Genomic DNA, 18,586 nt, shown 5'->3' on the forward strand with positions numbered 1-18,586 from the left:
TTGTGGCCCCATAGGTTCAAATGGATTGTTCAAAGGTGCCACGGATTTTGAGTAAGGGCCCGTCAAAGTTTGACAATTTTTAGCACTTAGGGCGCTCAAGGGACGATGCCGGTAGGTTATGACCCCGAGCGTTCGACCAAGTGGGGGGGAAAATAGGAGCATTCATAGGGTAATAATGATTAATTGGACATGTCGTAGCTGATGGTTCATCATCGCGACGAGCTGAATGAGACATTGGCCACGCGACAACATTCGATTGAGTGAGACTGACAATTTTTTTGCCAACCGAAAAAATTTCTGCCCTAATAAAACCATAGGGCAAATTGAAAACCGAGATAGGATTTTGTAGGGACCCGTCTCATGGCCTCGTAGGTTCAAACAAATCATTTGCAAGTTCCACGGATGCCAAGTTAGGGCCCGTCAAAGTTTGACAATTTTTAGCACTTAGGGTGCTCAAGGGACGACGTCGGTAGGGTTGGACCTCGAGTGTTCAACCGAGTGGGGGGGGAAAACAGGAGCATGCATAAGGTAATTATGCATAACTGGACATGTCAAAGCTGACGGTTCATCATCGCGATGAGCTAAATGAGAAATTGGCCATGCAACAACATTCGATTGAGTGAGATTGACAATTTTTTGCCAACCGAAAAATTGTTGCCCTAATAAAACCATATGGAAAATTGAAAAATCAAGATAGGATTTTATAGGGACCCCTCTCTTGGCTCCGTAGGTTCAAATAGATCATTCGTAGGTGCCATAGATTCCAAGTTAGGGCTCGTCAAAGTTTGACATTTTTTAGCACTCAGGACGCTCAAGGGACGACACCGGTAGAATATGACCCCGAGCGTTCGATCGAGTTGGGGGGGGGGGGAAATAGGAGCATGCATAGGGTAATAATGCCTAAGTGGACTTTTTGGAGCTGACGGTTCATCATCATGATGAGTTGAATGAGAAATTGGCCACGAGACAACATTCGATTGAGTGGGACTGACAATTTTTTCGCCAACCAAAAAATTGCTGCCCTAATAAAATCGTAGGGCAACTTGAAAAACCGAGATAGGCTTTTGTAGGGACCCCTCTCATGGCCTTGAAGGTTCAAACAGATCATTCGCAGGTGCCACAGATTTTGAGTTAGGGCCCATCAAAGAGTGACAATTTTTAGCACTTAGGATGCTCAAGGGACGACGCCAGTAGGGTATGACCCTGAGCATTAGACTAAGTGGGGGGGCAAAATAGGAGCATGCATTGGGTAATAATTCCTAACTAGACATGTCAGAGCTAACGGTTCATCATCATGATGAGCAAAATGATAAATTGGCCACACGACAACATTCGATTGAGTGAGACTGACAATTTTTTTGCCAACCAAAAAATTGATGCCCTAATAAAACCATAGGGAAACTTGAAAAAAAGAGATAGGATTTTGTAGGGACCCCTCTCGTGGCCTCGTAGGTTCAAATAGATTATTCGTAGGTGCCACGGATTCCGAGTTAGGGCCCGTCAATGTTTGACAATTTTTAGCACTTAGGGCACTCAAGGGACGACATCGGTAGGGTATGACCCCTACCGTTTGACCGAGTGGAGGGGAAAAATAGGAGCATGCATAGGGTAATAATGCCTAACTGGACATGTCAGAGCTGATGGTTCATCATCATGATGAGCTGAACGAGAAATTGACCACGCGACAACATTCGATTGAGTGAGATTGACGATTTTTTTGCCAAACCCAAAAATTGTTTCCCTAATAAAACCGTAGGGAAACTTGAAAACCCGAGATAGGCTTTTGTAGGAACCCCTCTCATGGCCCTGTAGGTTCAAATGGATCATTCGTAGGTGCCACAGATTCTGAGTTAGGGCTCGTCAAAGTTTGACAATTTTCAGCACTTAGGGCACTCAAGGGACGACGTCGGTAGGGTATGAACACGAGCGTTCGACCGAGTGGGGGGGAAAAATAGGAGTATGCATAGGGTAATAAAGCCTAACTGGACATGTCAGAGTTGGTGGTTCATTAGTGCGATGAGCTGAACGAGAAATTGGCCACGCGACAACATTTGATTGAGTGAGACTAATGATTTTTTTGCCAACCGAAAAATTGCTGCCCTAATAAAACCGTAGGAAAACTTGAAAAACCGAGATAGGATTTTTTAGGGACCCCTCTCATGGCCCCGTAGGTTCAAATATATTTTTCGTAGGTGCCACGGATTTTGAGTTAGGGCCCATCAAAGTTTGACAATTTTTAGTACTTAGGGTGCTCAAGGGACGACGTCGGTAGGGTATGACCCCAAGTGTTTGACCGAGTGGGGGGGAAAAATAGGAGTATGCATAGGGTAATAATGCCTAACTGGACATGTCGGAGTTGAGGGTTCGTCATTGCGACGAGCAAAATGAGAAATTGGCCAGGTGACAACATTGGATTGAATGAGACTGACGATTGTTTTGCCAACCGAAAAATTGCTTCCCTAATAAAACCATAGGGAAAATTGAAAAATTGAGATATAATTTTGTAGGGATCCCTCTCATGGCCCCGTAGGTTCAAATGGGTCATTCCCAGGTGCCACAAATTCCAAGTTAGGGTCTGTCAAAGTTTGACAATTTTTAGCACTTAGGGCGCTCAAGGGACGATGTCAATAGGGTATGACCCCAAGCATTCAACCGAGTGGGGGGGGGGGGGGGGAAATAGGAGCATGCATAGGGTAGTAATGTCTAACTAGACATGTCGGAGCTAATGGTTCGTCATCGCGACGAGCTGAACGAGAAATTGGCCAAGCGACAACACTCGATTGAATGAAATTGATGATTTTTTTGCCAACCGAAAAATTGCTGCCCAAATAAAATAGTAGAGAAAATTGAAGAACCAAGATGGGATTTTATAGGGACCCCTTTAGTAGCCCCGTAGGTTCAAATAGATCATTCGCAGGTGCCACGGATTCCGAGTTAGGGCCCGTCAAAGTTTGACAATTTTTAGCATTTAGAGTGCTTAAGGGACGATGTCGGTAGGGTATGACCCTGAGCGTTCGATCAAGCGGGGGGGGGGGGGGGAATAGGGGCATGCATAGGGTAATAATGCCTAACTAGACATGTCGAAGCTGACGGTTCGTCATCACGATGAGCGGAATGAGAAATTGGCCACACGACAACATTTGATTGAGTGAGATTGACGATTTTTTTGCCAACTGAAAAATTACTGCTCTAATAAAATCCTGAGCATTCGACCGAGGTGGGGGGGAAAATAGGACCATGCATAGGGTAATAATGAATTGTATCAAGTATTGTTCATTAAATGAATTGTATTGTATTGTTCATGAATTGTGTTGTTCATTAAATGAATTGTATTATATTGTTGATTAAATGAATTGTATTGTATTGTTCATTAAATAAATTATATTGTTCATTATACAAACAACACTTACGATGAAATGAAATGAATTGTATTGTTCATTAAATAACCATTATTAACCATTATTAATTATTGGAATGAAGATTAAAGATTTCCATGATAACACCATGCACTGATGAGCAACAATTTACATGATTGAATATCAACTTTTGTATATATAAAAAAATGTCAAATGATTACAAATGTATGTCCATACACAAATATGGCATAAACGCCAATTGAAACAAAATGTATTTCTAAATACGTGAATGTATGTCCATATACAAAATATACATGCCAACTAGACATGTAAGCATCCCAAAGCTATCTATAACATCCTAAGTTGTTGATGGATCATCAAAATCGATCCTCTTCGCCACACTGCTCGGCTCTAAATGATCCTGCACAAGAAAAACAAACCATGATTAATATTAGTTATATTATATAATTCACATTCGAAAAGTTAACATAAAAATGAACTATAATTGAACTATTCATGTTTACCTCATCTCCATGTTTTCTCTTCGACTTTGCAGGACTCTTGATGCATGTCTTCGATAGAGGAGGTATGTTTTGAATATTTTCATACATAATCTACATATGTTCAGAAACATGACATTGATACAAGTTAGCATATAATTGTCACTGATAATAACAAATTATATCTACTAATCATAAAATAAAATAAACACACATCTACTCGAGGCATCTCTTCTTCTTCTTCATCTTCAGGTATACTGGGTGTAGTCATCAAGGATGTGAAGCCAAGAATTCTCTGTATATATACACAACAAGTGTATGAAACTATCAATCTATGTCTAGACATGTATAATCACTATAAGCTATTTAAACTATTCATTCAATCATATTTGCATTCAATTACCTTTCCCTTGTCTCCAACTACACTACCAGATCCTAAATCACACTTACCCGCACTCGTGCTGCTTGTACCCTACAAGAGTAAAATAAGATATACATGCAAGTTACTACATAATCTAATTAATACCAATATAAATGATGAGTATGTATGTACAATAAAATACAAACGACTAGGTGCAATAATATATGTGTCATCAAGCTACCAAGGCCAAATGAAATGGCTGACAAGGTGCCCTCCTGAATCTGTCTCAACTCCTCCTCGGTCAACAACTGTTAAATAGACCATGTAAATAAAAATCAGTACTTAATATTATCTAGATTATAAATATTTATTTAAAATATAACATGAACTGTGAAAATACAAATCTTACCACTACATCATCAATATATGATGACGGTGCCTCCTCGCCTCTAGCATGTGAGGACTCCCCAGGGTATCCTCCAATCTGTGTAATAATATCTAGTGCATCATACATCTCGTGCACCTCATAATTTGCACTATCCGCAGGAGGATCAATGGGTTGTCCAACTGGACCCAAGCATACGTGCCCACACATGACACAACTATGGGGCACCCATATGTGTGGAGCTGAGGATGACGTGTCAGTGCCACCGGATGCACTGCTACCATCAAATGTAGGCAAAGCTACTGACCCAACCTGGGAAACCAAAAGGCTACTCAAAGAGTGAATAGCCAATATGGTCCATGAAGCCGCCTCACAAATGATATCAGGATGCTGCGTGAATAGCCAATATGGTCCATGAAGCCACCTCACAAATGATATCAGGATGCTGCACTGCAGATGGGGGATCAACAGGAGGAGGGGGGGCATATGGGCCCTGGACTACTCTGACTACCCCAGGTATATTTTGGGGCATACCTAAACCTACACCCTGGAAAGGTTGGATGTCAAAGTAGTTAACATGTTTGCATAAAACAAACTCAGCACACAATTTTTTTATGAAATAGAAGGGGACATCAAGATTGTTGTTGGGTGGTTTGTCGAAAACCATCCACCAACAATCCCAAAAAATTTCACAATACCATCATTTGTGCATCATTTAATAGAAAGTTTTATTTTTTTGGAATCTACGAGTTGACTAGTGCGGGATTCACAAACAATGAGGCGATAGTGGCTTTGGATATCTCGAGATCCTTGATATCCTTATACGACAAGCTATCTGCATATTTTTCCCTCATAGGATCTTGCCACAAAAGGGCGGCATTGTGCTCCTCAGTAATGGTTTCCATACTCTTTATGATCGACGTGAAATGATCAAACATTGGGTTTAGATGAGGGATCCTACGATAGACATCTACAATCCCCCTCAATTCATTCAAATTTTGTGCAATCAAATCCTGAATTGAGGGGGGGTTTGGCAAAGAAAGGTTTGGTTGTTGCAGTCGTGGTTGATCAATGTTTTCATTGTTATCCCCCATTTTTAACCTAATTAAATGTAAACAATTGAATTTAATTAACAAATTTAAACAATTTGGTATTTGATTTTAAAAAACCTAGTTTTCATGAAAAAACCATATTTTCAATGAAAAATCAAATAAACATTAACAAAAAATACAAAAAATGAATGAAAATGAATGAAAACAATAAAATTCTTACCTTTCAATCTGTTTTTTTAGCAATTTTTGGCCAAAACACCGGATATCGGGTACACCGGATATCGGATTTTTATAAAATCGCGTAGCCCGTGAGTTAAAAATGACTCACGGGTTATCACTGTCGAAATATATTTATCTCAAAAAATTGGATATCTGATTTTTATACTTAAATTCTTTTAAAATAACATATATAATATAATAATATATTATTATATTATATAATACATATTGTATTATATTATAAAATATAATTATATATTATATAATATATAATATATAATATAATATAATAATACATTATATAATACGTATTATATAATATATAATATAATATAATATAATATAATATAATATAATATAATATTATATAATACGTATTATATAATGTATTATTATATTATAATATAATATTATATAATATATATAATATTATATAATATATATAATATAATATATTATTATATTATTATATTATATAATATTACATTATATATTTTATAATATATTTTTTAATTTAAATTACAAATAAAAAAATGGATATCCGATTTGCATAGGTAATTGCCATGCCAAGGTGTACTGACACCCAGGCCAAGCAAAAAGTCAACACAGATTTTCGCATTTTTAGGCGAGTGGAGAAAGCTATTTTTTTCACATCACCACTTTTTGGCCACCCATGATCCTGCACTAACCCACTAATTTAAAACAAAATTAAGAGAAAGAAATTTAAACTCAACCTTCTTATGAATGTCCCATTGTCCTCTATCTCCAAGGATTTATCAAGTCATACTAGCTCTTAGATTTAGGCACTAATGGCTTTCAAAATGACAACCTAGAGAATGAGATTGAATTCAAAATGCAAGAAATTCTTCCTACAACATATGATATTAAGCTAGATGAGATGCAATTTTGTTCTACATGATGTTAAAATGCTCTATTGATCTATGCTAAATGATAATGTTATGCTATGCTATGAAATGCTTAAGAATTGCTGGAAAATGCTCAATGTATAGTTTTATGCAAATGATCTTCTAGCTTCTAGACCTTGATATGTGCAAATGAGGGCTTATTTATAGATTTTCCAAGGCTCATGTCCTAGGTGGCAAAGATGGATGGTCGAGATTTGATTTGAGAAGATGAAGAGCTGTAGATGGAGAAGTTGGAGAGAAAAGTGGATCATGTTTTTTTAAGGGGAAACAAGTGCTATGTTGAGGATGAAGAGGAAAAGGGAATGCCAAGTGTCTCTCCAAGTTTGTTGAATCAGTTGAAGATATTTGAGTAATTAAATATTTGAAAATATTTAATTTGTGAGACACATGTTGATGTGGCATGATAAGACAAGTTGGTTAGATGATGTGGAAATGATTTTAGGATAGGAAGAATAAATGCCATGAATCATATAAATAAATTAAAAAAATTATTTATAGATAGAGGAATTAGACATTAGACATTAATGAAATAACTTGTATTTAATTAATTTTCTCAAGCCAATTTTCAGTGTATACAAATTGTATTCAACTCAGGAGAATGCAAAACATAAAATGACTAAGAATTGCCATATCAGATCGATGGATGAGTAGATATAAGTCTTATCACCCAAGAGACTAAAAACACAACCAATGTGGGATAAAGTGAAAAAGTCTCTAAATAAACTTCTAAATAAGCTTAACTAAGTGTGAAAAGAACTATTATGGAGAACTAGATAGCTAAAGAACCCTATTCGCACTAACACAAACAATTAAACAAGAAGTTTCCATATCTTAAAGCATTATTCTACCATTTCTATTTTACATATTGACAAATTATATTTAAACATTTATCATAAAATATCCATATCAAATTTCTACCTAATTTTTTATTTTTTAATTTTTAATCTAACTTCTAGAATTATTCCAAAACATTATTCAATTTCAATAATTATGTGCATCTTACATCTAGAAGTAAGCGTTAATCATGAAGATAAAATATACACAAGAGGCTTCTTAAGTGGAAGCTCCTTTCATGCATATCTACTGAAAGAAAGCCAGTGTGAAGGGGGGAAATTCTCCTGGAATAAACTCTAGTCACAAAAGGCCAGAATGGCCATATATTTATACAGACCTTGAATTGCATGTAGATGTGGAGGGCACCAAGTGAACTGGTTTCATTTCACCATCAAGCCATTAAAATATTTCTGATCATGCCATGTTTCAAACATGCCACATATGGGAATTTCCAAGACTTAGAGATTAAAGATTTAACTATGACTTTAAACCAGAAGTATTCAAATTAAAATATACCAGATTACTTTTAAGTCACTGCACGTGAAATGATCTCAGTTGGAGATTAGTTTCCCCATTAAAGAATCAACCAAATAGAAAAATCCAAATGGCTTGTGAAAAAAATGAAGCAAGATTCCCGTGAATTGAAGTATTTCAGTGCTGTTTCCTCTGATGTTTTTATAATGCCCATCAACACCACAAAGTAAGGAAATTAGAATTTTCTAATGGAAAACAAATAAGACCAGGACAATGTCCGCTCTGGTCACTGTTGACCTGAGAAAGTTAATGTTTGAATAAATAATGGTCAATGCTTTGTAAGCTATATATGGATCAGCTATGCAGAAAGAATCAACCAGAACTTGTGCCTGCAAAGACTGCATAAGTAGTTTCGAGACATTCAAGACAAACACAGAAAATCTTTAGAGCTTAAAGATTGTTTGGGGAAGAGGGACCTACGTAAAGAACAGTATACATCTCTTTACTTTCAATCAGAAAGAAGTCATTTCAATATGAATGGGAGCACAGGATCTGATTTGATGTTTCCCTTTAAGATGGGTCCATTCCATCTATCTCACAGGTGCGTTCTACTTTCTTATGGAACTCATCTATCCCTGCTTCTCATCCCATCCTTATAATCAGATCACCCAGTAGAGAGGGTTCCGGCTATTCCTGTGTGTTATGCATATTTGTATGTTTTTATGACACCATTTTGTATGGAGAATAACAGCATACCTAAAGAAGTGAATCTAAATCGTATAGATTTAGGGTTTCATAATTTTATGTAATCTTTGTATTAGTAAATCACTTCTGGGTTATCTGATTTCATGAGTCTTTAGCAGATGGGTTTTATAGTATTAATCTATTTCTTTTTTTTGAGTTCTAAGCCTCAAAATTTCCAGTCTTCTGGAAGTTTCGTGAGTGAGTCTTTAGGAGATGGGTTTTATAGCATTAATCTATTTATTTTTTTGGTTTAAAAACTATTATAGTCTGTAGAAACAGAAGTGTCTATTTTGGTTTCAAGATTGTTTGTGTTAGTTGCGCGTTTTACACTGTCGATTTTGCAATAAACAGCTGCGATTGACTAACACGTCGCTATCACATTGTACGAAAGATTCGTTTTGAAACCAGAATAACCACAACATATAAAAACATCATAAAAACATCATATTTCTGTATTAATGTCCTGTTCCATTGTGCAGAGTTGTACTGGCTCCAATGACAAGGTGCAGAGCATTGAATACCATACCTCAACCTGCCCATGTTACATATTATTCACAAAGAACTACACCGGGTGGGCTTCTAATCACGGAGGCTGTTTCTGTTGGAGACCGAGGATTTGGGTAAATATAATCTTATTCTTATAATATATGTAGAGTTTCATACCTGTGGTTATTTTTTACACAAAATGGTATCCAGAGAAAAGTTCAAATCTGTATAACATAATTTATTTATTTTGGTGCTTTAACAACAATGTGAAAACTGTATGAATTGCTCTCTTTTATGTAGAGAATGGCAGTGTCCAAGTTTCATCGTCAGAATGTACTAAACACAGGCTGTGCATAATTGTTTTTTTTTTTCGGGATATTCAGATACAACTGTATAAAGGGTTTCGTATTTTACCACTAATAATCACTGATATTTTATATGATTAGACTCTGAAACCAAGAAACAGACTGGAACAGGTTATTGACAAACAATAATGATATCAATATGCAATATTTCATATTTTTTCAGGTTTCCTCATTCACCGGGAATTTTTACCGACGAACAAATCCATGCCTGGAAAGCTGTAGTCGACGCCGTCCACGCCAGAGGTGGCATAATTTTCTGCCAAATCTGGCACGTCGGCCGTGCCTCGCATAAAGGTATAAATCTATAAATTATTTTTCTCCAAACTATAATCATAATATTTAACAAATTCCATACTGAACATCGAATTACTTCACTTCACAATAATCATCGCTGCTTTTTTAACTTCTTGAGTTTTTTCTGCCTAATGCTGAAATCTAATCTTGCAGTTTATCAACCAAATGGAGATTCACCAGTTTCATCGACCAGCAGAAAAATCTCAGATGACTGGAAAATTCAAATGCTTGGCGGAACACTAGAGAATTATTCAACTCCAAGGGCGCTTGCGACCTCCGAAATTAAAGTCATCGTCCAACAGTTCCGGGAGGCAGCCAGAAACGCCATGATTGCAGGTCAGATTATAAGATTAACTCTACTTTTTTTTGAGTTGATTTTTAAGATTAGAGTTACTTAATATTCAGTTATCTAGGTGATGTGTAAAGTGATATTCATCATCGCAATGCATTGTGATATTTATGGTTGGATGTTATATAATTAAAGTTTTGATTTCTCATTTATGAGGATGTATCGTATTCATTATATAATTGCGTCAAATGATGAGAAGTCTTCATTGATGAGAAGTCAAAACCTCAGTTATATAGCATCCAGCCATCCATACTATGGTGTATCCTAATAGCTCTATAGTTATTTACATTCGTAAAAGTTGGTAGACGCACTTCAAAAATTTTAAGAGCTTTAATTGGAGATGATCTAGTATATTTTGTAATAAAGAAATTTAAAGAAAGCTTGTAGTCACATGATAAAAAAATTTAGCAACAATAACCACCAAGCCTACAATTATATAGTTAAATTTTATACAATAAAATCTAAAATCGATTAACTTCCTAGACATAATGTAAATACAATAATTAGAACCAATTTTTACCACTATTCATAAAATATAACTTAGATTACTTAAAAATTACATAATCATCACATAATATATTTACTGATTAGATCATTACACATGATTTAATAATTATAAAATTTTTATTTATTTTTTATATTTTTCTCTCAACACTGCATAAAAGTCATCTAAGTTTCGAAGATTTAACGTGTACTGACTTCAGACATGTGAAAACACAATTTCTTTTACTTCAGGACCACTTCATTTATATATATTTAAATGGAAAATAAAAAATGTATTAACTGCAGATATGTCAAAATCTAACAACGCGTTTATTCATATAATTTAAGTTCTTATTAATAAAAAACATTTGTTGTTGATACATTTTAAAAATTTTGATGATAAAGTCCAGCTAAGACTAGGTCAGAAATACAAGAATAAGTTAAAGTCCAATAAAGGCTATGAAGCCCGTATAGCATTCTATATTTCATTGATCATAACTGAATTATACCGCATGTTTTGTGCTGCTGCTTGACTCCATCTTTAAATGTTATAAAAATTCCAATCCAGCGGTTCCACTTTGCTCTATTTCTTTAAAAATCTTTGTAAAGCATGAGTAGCCATCATGTTGCAATGGCTGCTCACATATTTAATAGAAAATTTAATCTAGTCTTCATTGAGTTACAATAAACTAAATTTAGATCCATTCCACGAGGAAAGATATCATATTTTCATTGTCTGTTGCAAAATTTAATAAAGATTTTGATAGAAAATTGTATGAATTTTTCAGTTTTGCAATTTTTAATTAAATTAAAGAATATTAAAAAATATAAATATAGTATAATTCTCTTAAGTTGTAAGAATAATAATAAATAGATATATTTTATAATATTTTATCATAAGTTTAATCATATAATTTTTAGTCAATTTTGGTTCTTCTGTCTTACTATTACTTTAATTCAAGTATATTTAATCATGGAATTTTTCTAAGATCAAGTTCACTTGATTTATATTATTCTATTGGTAGAAACTCCATTATTAAATTTATTGGAGTTGGAATAGTATTGTGACTAATGACTTCTAAGAAAGTCCTTTACTTCATTCTTAAGAGTATCATCTAGATGCAATTGGTGTTAGGTGGATCATTTATATTCATAAGATATGGTATCTTGTGAATCACTATTAATAACACAAGTCAATGAGTTTGACTCCAAAATTATGCATATAAACCAATATTCATAATGTATAGGTCAACAAATTTGACCCAAAAACTATATTATTGAATCGTTATGATACATCATACAAGATTGTATGTCATAACCTAACCCTATTAATTTCATATAAAAATCAAGAATCCATTAAAAAATCCACCTCTATCCATCCATATCTCTGATTGTTAACCAATAATTCAATAAACACCACATAACTTACTACGAAAAGACTACCTACTTAATAATACTACCTTGTTTTAATTTTTCAAAGCTTACTATGAAAATTGACAGAACATGAATTTTACTCATGAAATTTCCACAGTCCATAATAATCAGTGTTCTCTCTTCTCCATAAGACTGATGTAATTTTTTTGTCATCAACATTTCAAATCAAACATTATGATATGCTCCATGACCGGATGGCCGAATTTTTATTTTTTTTATTGTTTAGAAACTAATCATCTGACAGGATTTTTCTCACAGGTTTCGACGGCGTCGAAATCCACGCAGGTCACGGCTATCTGATCGACCAGTTCATGAAAAACAAAATAAACGACAGAATGGACGAGTATGGCGGATCGATCGAAAACAGGTGCCGTTTTGCATTAGAAATACTTAGTGCAGTTACAGAAGAAATTGGTACGGAAAGAACAGCAATAAGAATATCTCCAGTAGTGGACCATCTGGACGCCTTAGACTCTGATCCAATGGCATTAGGGCTGTACCTAGCGGCCAAACTCAACCATTTCGGGCTCTGTTACATGCATCTTACGCAGCCCCGATACAATGCACGTAAAGTTAAAAAGGAGGACCTTCCGAGCTTCCATGACTGTCATTCTCTGATGAGAAACGCATACAAAGGCACGCTCATGAGCACTGGGGGTTATACCAGAGAATCTGGAATGGCTGCAATTCGAAATGGGGAAGCTGATCTGATATCTTATGGTCGTTTGTTTATTTCCAATCCTGATCTTCCTTGGAGATTCAGGCTTGGAGCTGTGAAACTCAATAAGTATGATAGGGCTACTTTTTATACTCATGATCAGGTTGTTGGGTACACTGATTATCCTTTTCTCTATCTGGAAGATGATAAGCGAGGTAGGCAAAGATCAAAGATGATAAGCAATGAGGGCTCCTTGTGCTTGAGATCTGCTCTGTGATATGTATTGTAACGTTTTTTCCTCAAGTAAATCAATTTTGAATGCCATTGTGTTTGTTAAATGTGATTGTGTGTGTACATTGAACTTGTGAGAATGTGTCATTGGATTTCATAACTGATGGAAAGAATTTATAGGAAATGAGAATCCCAATAACAAAAGCAATCATCATGGGCGATCTTACATCTACTTTGAACTTGTATGCCATGTCATTAGAAACTAGGAAATATTATTTGTTAAGAATGTAAGTCAATCAAATTAATAATATTGAGATTACATTAAATAGTCTTAATATGATTAAATTCATGAAAGTTGATGAAATAGAAAGGTTTAGAAATGGTGCTAAAAGGTCCCTAGTGAATTTAGATGTTCCTTGAGGTATATTTTGGGAACGGGTGAGGTCAGTCGTACCAATGGTTCAAAGATGTCTCAAGCTTGTGCATGGATAAGTAGTGATTTTGATAAGTTTTCTAAAATCTTTTAAAAATTTTGTGGCAACTTTTTGTATGATTCTTACACTTCTTTTCAATTCTCATAAGTCAATAATCACAAAAAAGAATTTAATATACAAAGACAAAACCAATATTAAAGATAAAGGATAAGCTTAGAAAAGATATAAAGAAAACACAAAACTAGAATAATAATTGTCCAAATATTAGATCTAAGGTGCTATATGTGATGTGGATGCATATAGAATGCTTTGGGTGAAATTTCAGAACTATGTGAAAGGTCCTTTGACAAAGGGGTGAGGATAGTCTCATAAGGTATGGATGTACCCTAGAGGGCATGTTTAAAAATTGCTCAAATTGAACTAACATTTTTAATGAAGATTTTTTGAGTCATTTAATGACTTTTTTCTCTTTTATCGCTGCATTAAAATATGCATGGAAAAAACTATAAAGTGAACATACCGAATCGCATGCCTTAGCCACCCCCTTGGGGGTAATTACAACAAAATCCACAAAGAAATAGAAAAATGGATGTATGCAAACATAGGATAAGGTCTACAAGTGGCAACAATGGTGAACAAACTAAAACAATAGAGTCAAAAGATAATTCCTAAGTGGTATGTGCAATGATGGACAAGGAATAGGAGATAAACAAGTATGATCAAAGCAAATTTAGATAAACATTTGATGGCTAGATAATGACAAAATGAGATACTAACTAGCATGCATACGAATTTGGGAATGAAAATGGCAATTCTAAGGGTTTGGGATAGCTAGAAAATGGATGAGAAACAAGTATGCCCCTTTTTTTAAGCCATGCGAAGATATAATCACACCCTTTTGGCCAAATTCATCAATTCTTGAAAAAAGGGTGAGGTTACTATTGGTAACATTAAGCTTTAGGTAGCCCCACAACTAATTCGTGATGCAACGAGTCTCAAATGTGAAGGTTTAAGGGTGGTCAAGAAAAGTTGCAGTGACTACAAGTTGTTCATCAAGAAGTTCTTTGAGAAGGGAGAAAAGCCAATTCACCAACGAAATGGGTATGAAAGGTCAATCCTTCCTTCCCCCCATGCCTTAGTTAGCTATCATGTGATGAAATTATATATAACCCTTGAAGGAAAATACACCACTATTCAAGGTTATCATTTTTTAATTCATATTCACATTAGGCATAAGGAGAATATAAACATACCATTTTTTCTCTTGTTGTCTTTGTGCATCAACATTGATATCAAAGATGCTTCTCTCCCTCTACATCAAGGTCTCATCTTTGCTTTGTATAAGTATGTGTATGACCTAACCCTATAGAGAAACAATATTTCAACCCAAAGTGAGAACCCTAATAACCCTACTAGCTCTATTAAAATTAACCTCATTGAGAGAAAACTCCATACCCCTAAAAAACCCAATACCTCTGGCAAGAAAAAAGGAAAAATCATGAAAAACCCTAGTGAGGATGTTAACGAAGTTGAACTCCTAAACCCCACTCCCCAAAAATGTAAGTCCTCTAGTCAAAAATTAGGAAGTGTTACAAATGTGGTTGTTGTTGCACCAAAATATCGACCTATTAATGACTGATACAACCACTAGATTTATAGAATCAATAGGAGATGGTTAAGCCATGTCAAAAACCCAATCACTGTGCTACACAACACAAGGAGACCACAGGCATACACCTTGCAACAATCCCCCCCAGTGCAAGCGAGGGGTTTGAACTTGTGACCAAGCTCTGTTACCACTTGTTACAAGTGCAGTTGTCGTTGCACCAAAAGATCGACCTCTTAATGCCCTATACAACCACTAGACTTATAGAATCCACAGGAGGCAATTAAGCCATGACACAAACCCGAGCACTACGTTGCACACCACAAGGAGACCAAGGTCACACACCTTGCAACAAGAAGTTCAATTCTAAGTATACCAAATCAAAAACATTACTATCGACCTTGATGATCCTTCCCTAGATATTAAAAAATGGGATACTTTGAAATGGGGGACTACAAAGCAAGATACAAGCCTTGTTGGTCGTTAGACTGCCAAACTCCTTGAGAAGGACTCCAAAGACAAAGAGATGCCTAAAGAAGAAAAAGAAATTTAAATCCCTTTTGAAGAGCAATTTCTTCTTGAAACAACATCAATAATGATGAGTCTGAATTTGAAGAATACAATGAACAAAAAGAGGATATGGAGGATTTCAGTGATGACATTGTTATGCCTGAAGATGAGGAAGAAGCAGAGGAAGACCAGGAGGTGTAGGACATTGATACTTTAGGTGCTCAATAGGAGGAAACCCCTTGTCAAAACATCTAGGTATCTACTAATTATTTAATGGAAGATAAAGGAATATTGGCTAACCTTAAAACTCAAATGGCTAATATGTAGGTGAGAATGAAAGAATTGGAAACTAGAGTTGAGGAGTTCAAAGTGGGGAAGAAGAACTTGGAACATGTTGTCAACACCCTCACTATAATCATTGATGGCATAATGTGTAAGGTTGTGATGGGAATCTAGTTTCGGTATAGAGAAAACTTAAGAAGAAATAGAAGAAGATTGCAAGGAATACCGAGAAGAATCAGGAAGACACTCAAGGCTACATTCCTTAACAAGAAGACTAGAAGAAGAACCTACAAATGCTAGAAAAGAACTGGGGTCTTATCAAAGATCCAAAAAAATAAGTTTAATGGTTTAGTTTCCTTTTTGCTTCTTTGATTTTGAAGGCAGTGGTGCCTTGGTAGTTATTTGGTTATTTTTTTATAACTTGGTTAAGATAGACCACACTCTATTTCATAACTTTTTAAGGTCCGTGTACCAACTTATTATGATTAGTAGCTTAATGGATAGTTATAGTTTTAGTTATGTTTTTAGTAGCTCAAGTTGGACTATTCTAGTTATGTTTTTTATTATGTAAGTGTAACACCATAAATTGTACACCCTCGATTTAGGGTTGTCCAATTTCACGCTTAGGTTAGCACCTGCCTTAGTGTGTTGTTGTAATGCCCCACCAGGAACCCTAAAGGAATGCCACGCTACAAGGCAACTAAAGGGTACAACAATTTTTATTTTTTTTGAAGATTAAGTGCATAAATTAAAACATTGCATGAATAATAACACAAGAGGAAGTCTAGCAATGACATCCTAAAGGGTTACCAACAATCACAATGTTAATCCAATTATCCATCTGAATTAGGGAAAGTCAATTACGATTAATTAACTCAAATTCCAAAAACTGATTCCAAATAGACAGGTTTAAAGAGTTACAACATATATACTTCCAATGATTCATTTATACATAAGGAGAAAGTTAATTGAAATAACATACATCCCATTGAACTTTAAATTACAACATTCCACAAATTACATAACTTCCATAGAACAATTAAAGTACATAGGATACAAAGTTACTGATACAATGACCACACGGATCTCAAAGGTACAATATCAAGAACGTGAGTTAATACATGAAGCATGAACCAAGGTACACCGGTGAAGCCAATCCTCGCATGAAGGTAAGAACAAAGATATCCGATGGGAAGTGGCACTATTACCCGACCATGTGATCCCATAATGGAACCACCCCACCATGCTAGGAGATAGCAGAAGACCCTCAAGCAAGAAATAAGACAAGTACAACAGTACACATGACTCCGCAGAACTCAAGTGACTCAGCTCACAAAACACTAGTGACCCTAAAGAGAGAGTGTCATCACATGGCTTAAGATGGTTACCCTAGGTAGGTCTCCATAGGTCCCGACCCCCATCTTGGGTTATCCTGGTAACCTCTCCCGAACCCTCGGCTCCATCTAAGCATCATGCGGACCCTATCAACCTTTCGTGAAGACAAGGTGGTAGGTTTGCCATTCCAGGCCTTCCCACACACCTTGAACCTATAAAAGCACTCAACCGTGTGCGGGGTACAATATCTTAATTAATTTAATAACTACCCACCCCCTAATCAATTATTAGGTTATCACTTATTACCTGACTTTCGAGGGGTTATCCTACCATCCACTTCGAGTGCGGCCCCCGCATGAAAGCCACTCTCTCTCCTAGGACACTAATAGGAAAGGTCTCTCTATGAGAACTCTATGGCGAAATTGACAGCCATATCTAATCCTAACATACCACGGGTGAAGGACTCACAGTCACTAACCCAGAATTGACCATTTAGAAACATAACACACAATGGTTCACATCCTCAAGGTTTAAACAATGACACCTGACTAAGGGGATATACATCATACGACATAATGACAACAACATATTTTAAACTTGACTGCAATTACTATAACACAAGATCCTAAATAGGCAATCTTTTCTTAAAGCAGTCAAAAAGCATAAAATACTTGCAATAAAGGTTTTCCAGAAATAAGGAAATTACATCTATATTAATATAAGGAAAACATGAAGTCACATGTCTAAAAAGGTTAATTAAACCCACATTTAAAATTTAATACCCCAATCATTTGATTATGATTAAATTTATAATTTACCCAAATTCACTATAACCATAATCTATATTTAATTCCAATTTAACATATATATATATATATAATAATATAAAATAATCTCAATATAATATATATTTATTGAATATAATATTATATGACTATATTATATTAAAATATAATATCTAATTTTAAAAAATCACATTTATATCCAAAAAATTTTGCCAAACCCTTTTATTTTCCAAAATATATAATTATAACAAATAACCCAAAATTATATATATATATATATATAAGTATTATTTATTAATATTTATATATTTTTTTTAAACTTTAAAAAAAATAAATAAATAAATAAATAAAACTTAGGGAAAATCGGGGGGCGTTGGGTTTATAGTGGGTGCGGTGGCTGCCTGCTGCTACCGCAAGGTAGCCAGCGCTACCTTACGGTAGCACTGCTACCAAAACGGTAGCAGTGCTACCGCAAGGTAGCAT

The 18,586-nt window shown here is 35.3% G+C and overlaps 1 protein-coding gene across 1 annotated transcript; it reads left to right on the plus strand.

Annotated features, from left to right (window-relative positions):
• The first annotated feature begins 8,425 nt into the window (after positions 1-8,425).
• On the plus strand, positions 8,426-13,197 carry LOC131059555 (putative 12-oxophytodienoate reductase 11). The gene is made up of 5 exons (XM_057992652.2): positions 8,426-8,708; positions 9,331-9,471; positions 9,866-9,996; positions 10,150-10,332; positions 12,521-13,197. Exons 1-5 carry the CDS (start codon positions 8,641-8,643, stop codon positions 13,195-13,197), a joined length of 1,200 nt encoding a protein of 399 aa, XP_057848635.2. The 5' UTR covers positions 8,426-8,640.
• Positions 13,198-18,586: the final 5,389 nt, after the last annotated feature.

Source organism: Cryptomeria japonica, chromosome 9 (assembly GCF_030272615.1).
Source record: "Cryptomeria japonica chromosome 9, Sugi_1.0, whole genome shotgun sequence".
NCBI classification, from domain to species: Eukaryota; Viridiplantae; Streptophyta; class Pinopsida; order Cupressales; family Cupressaceae; genus Cryptomeria; species Cryptomeria japonica.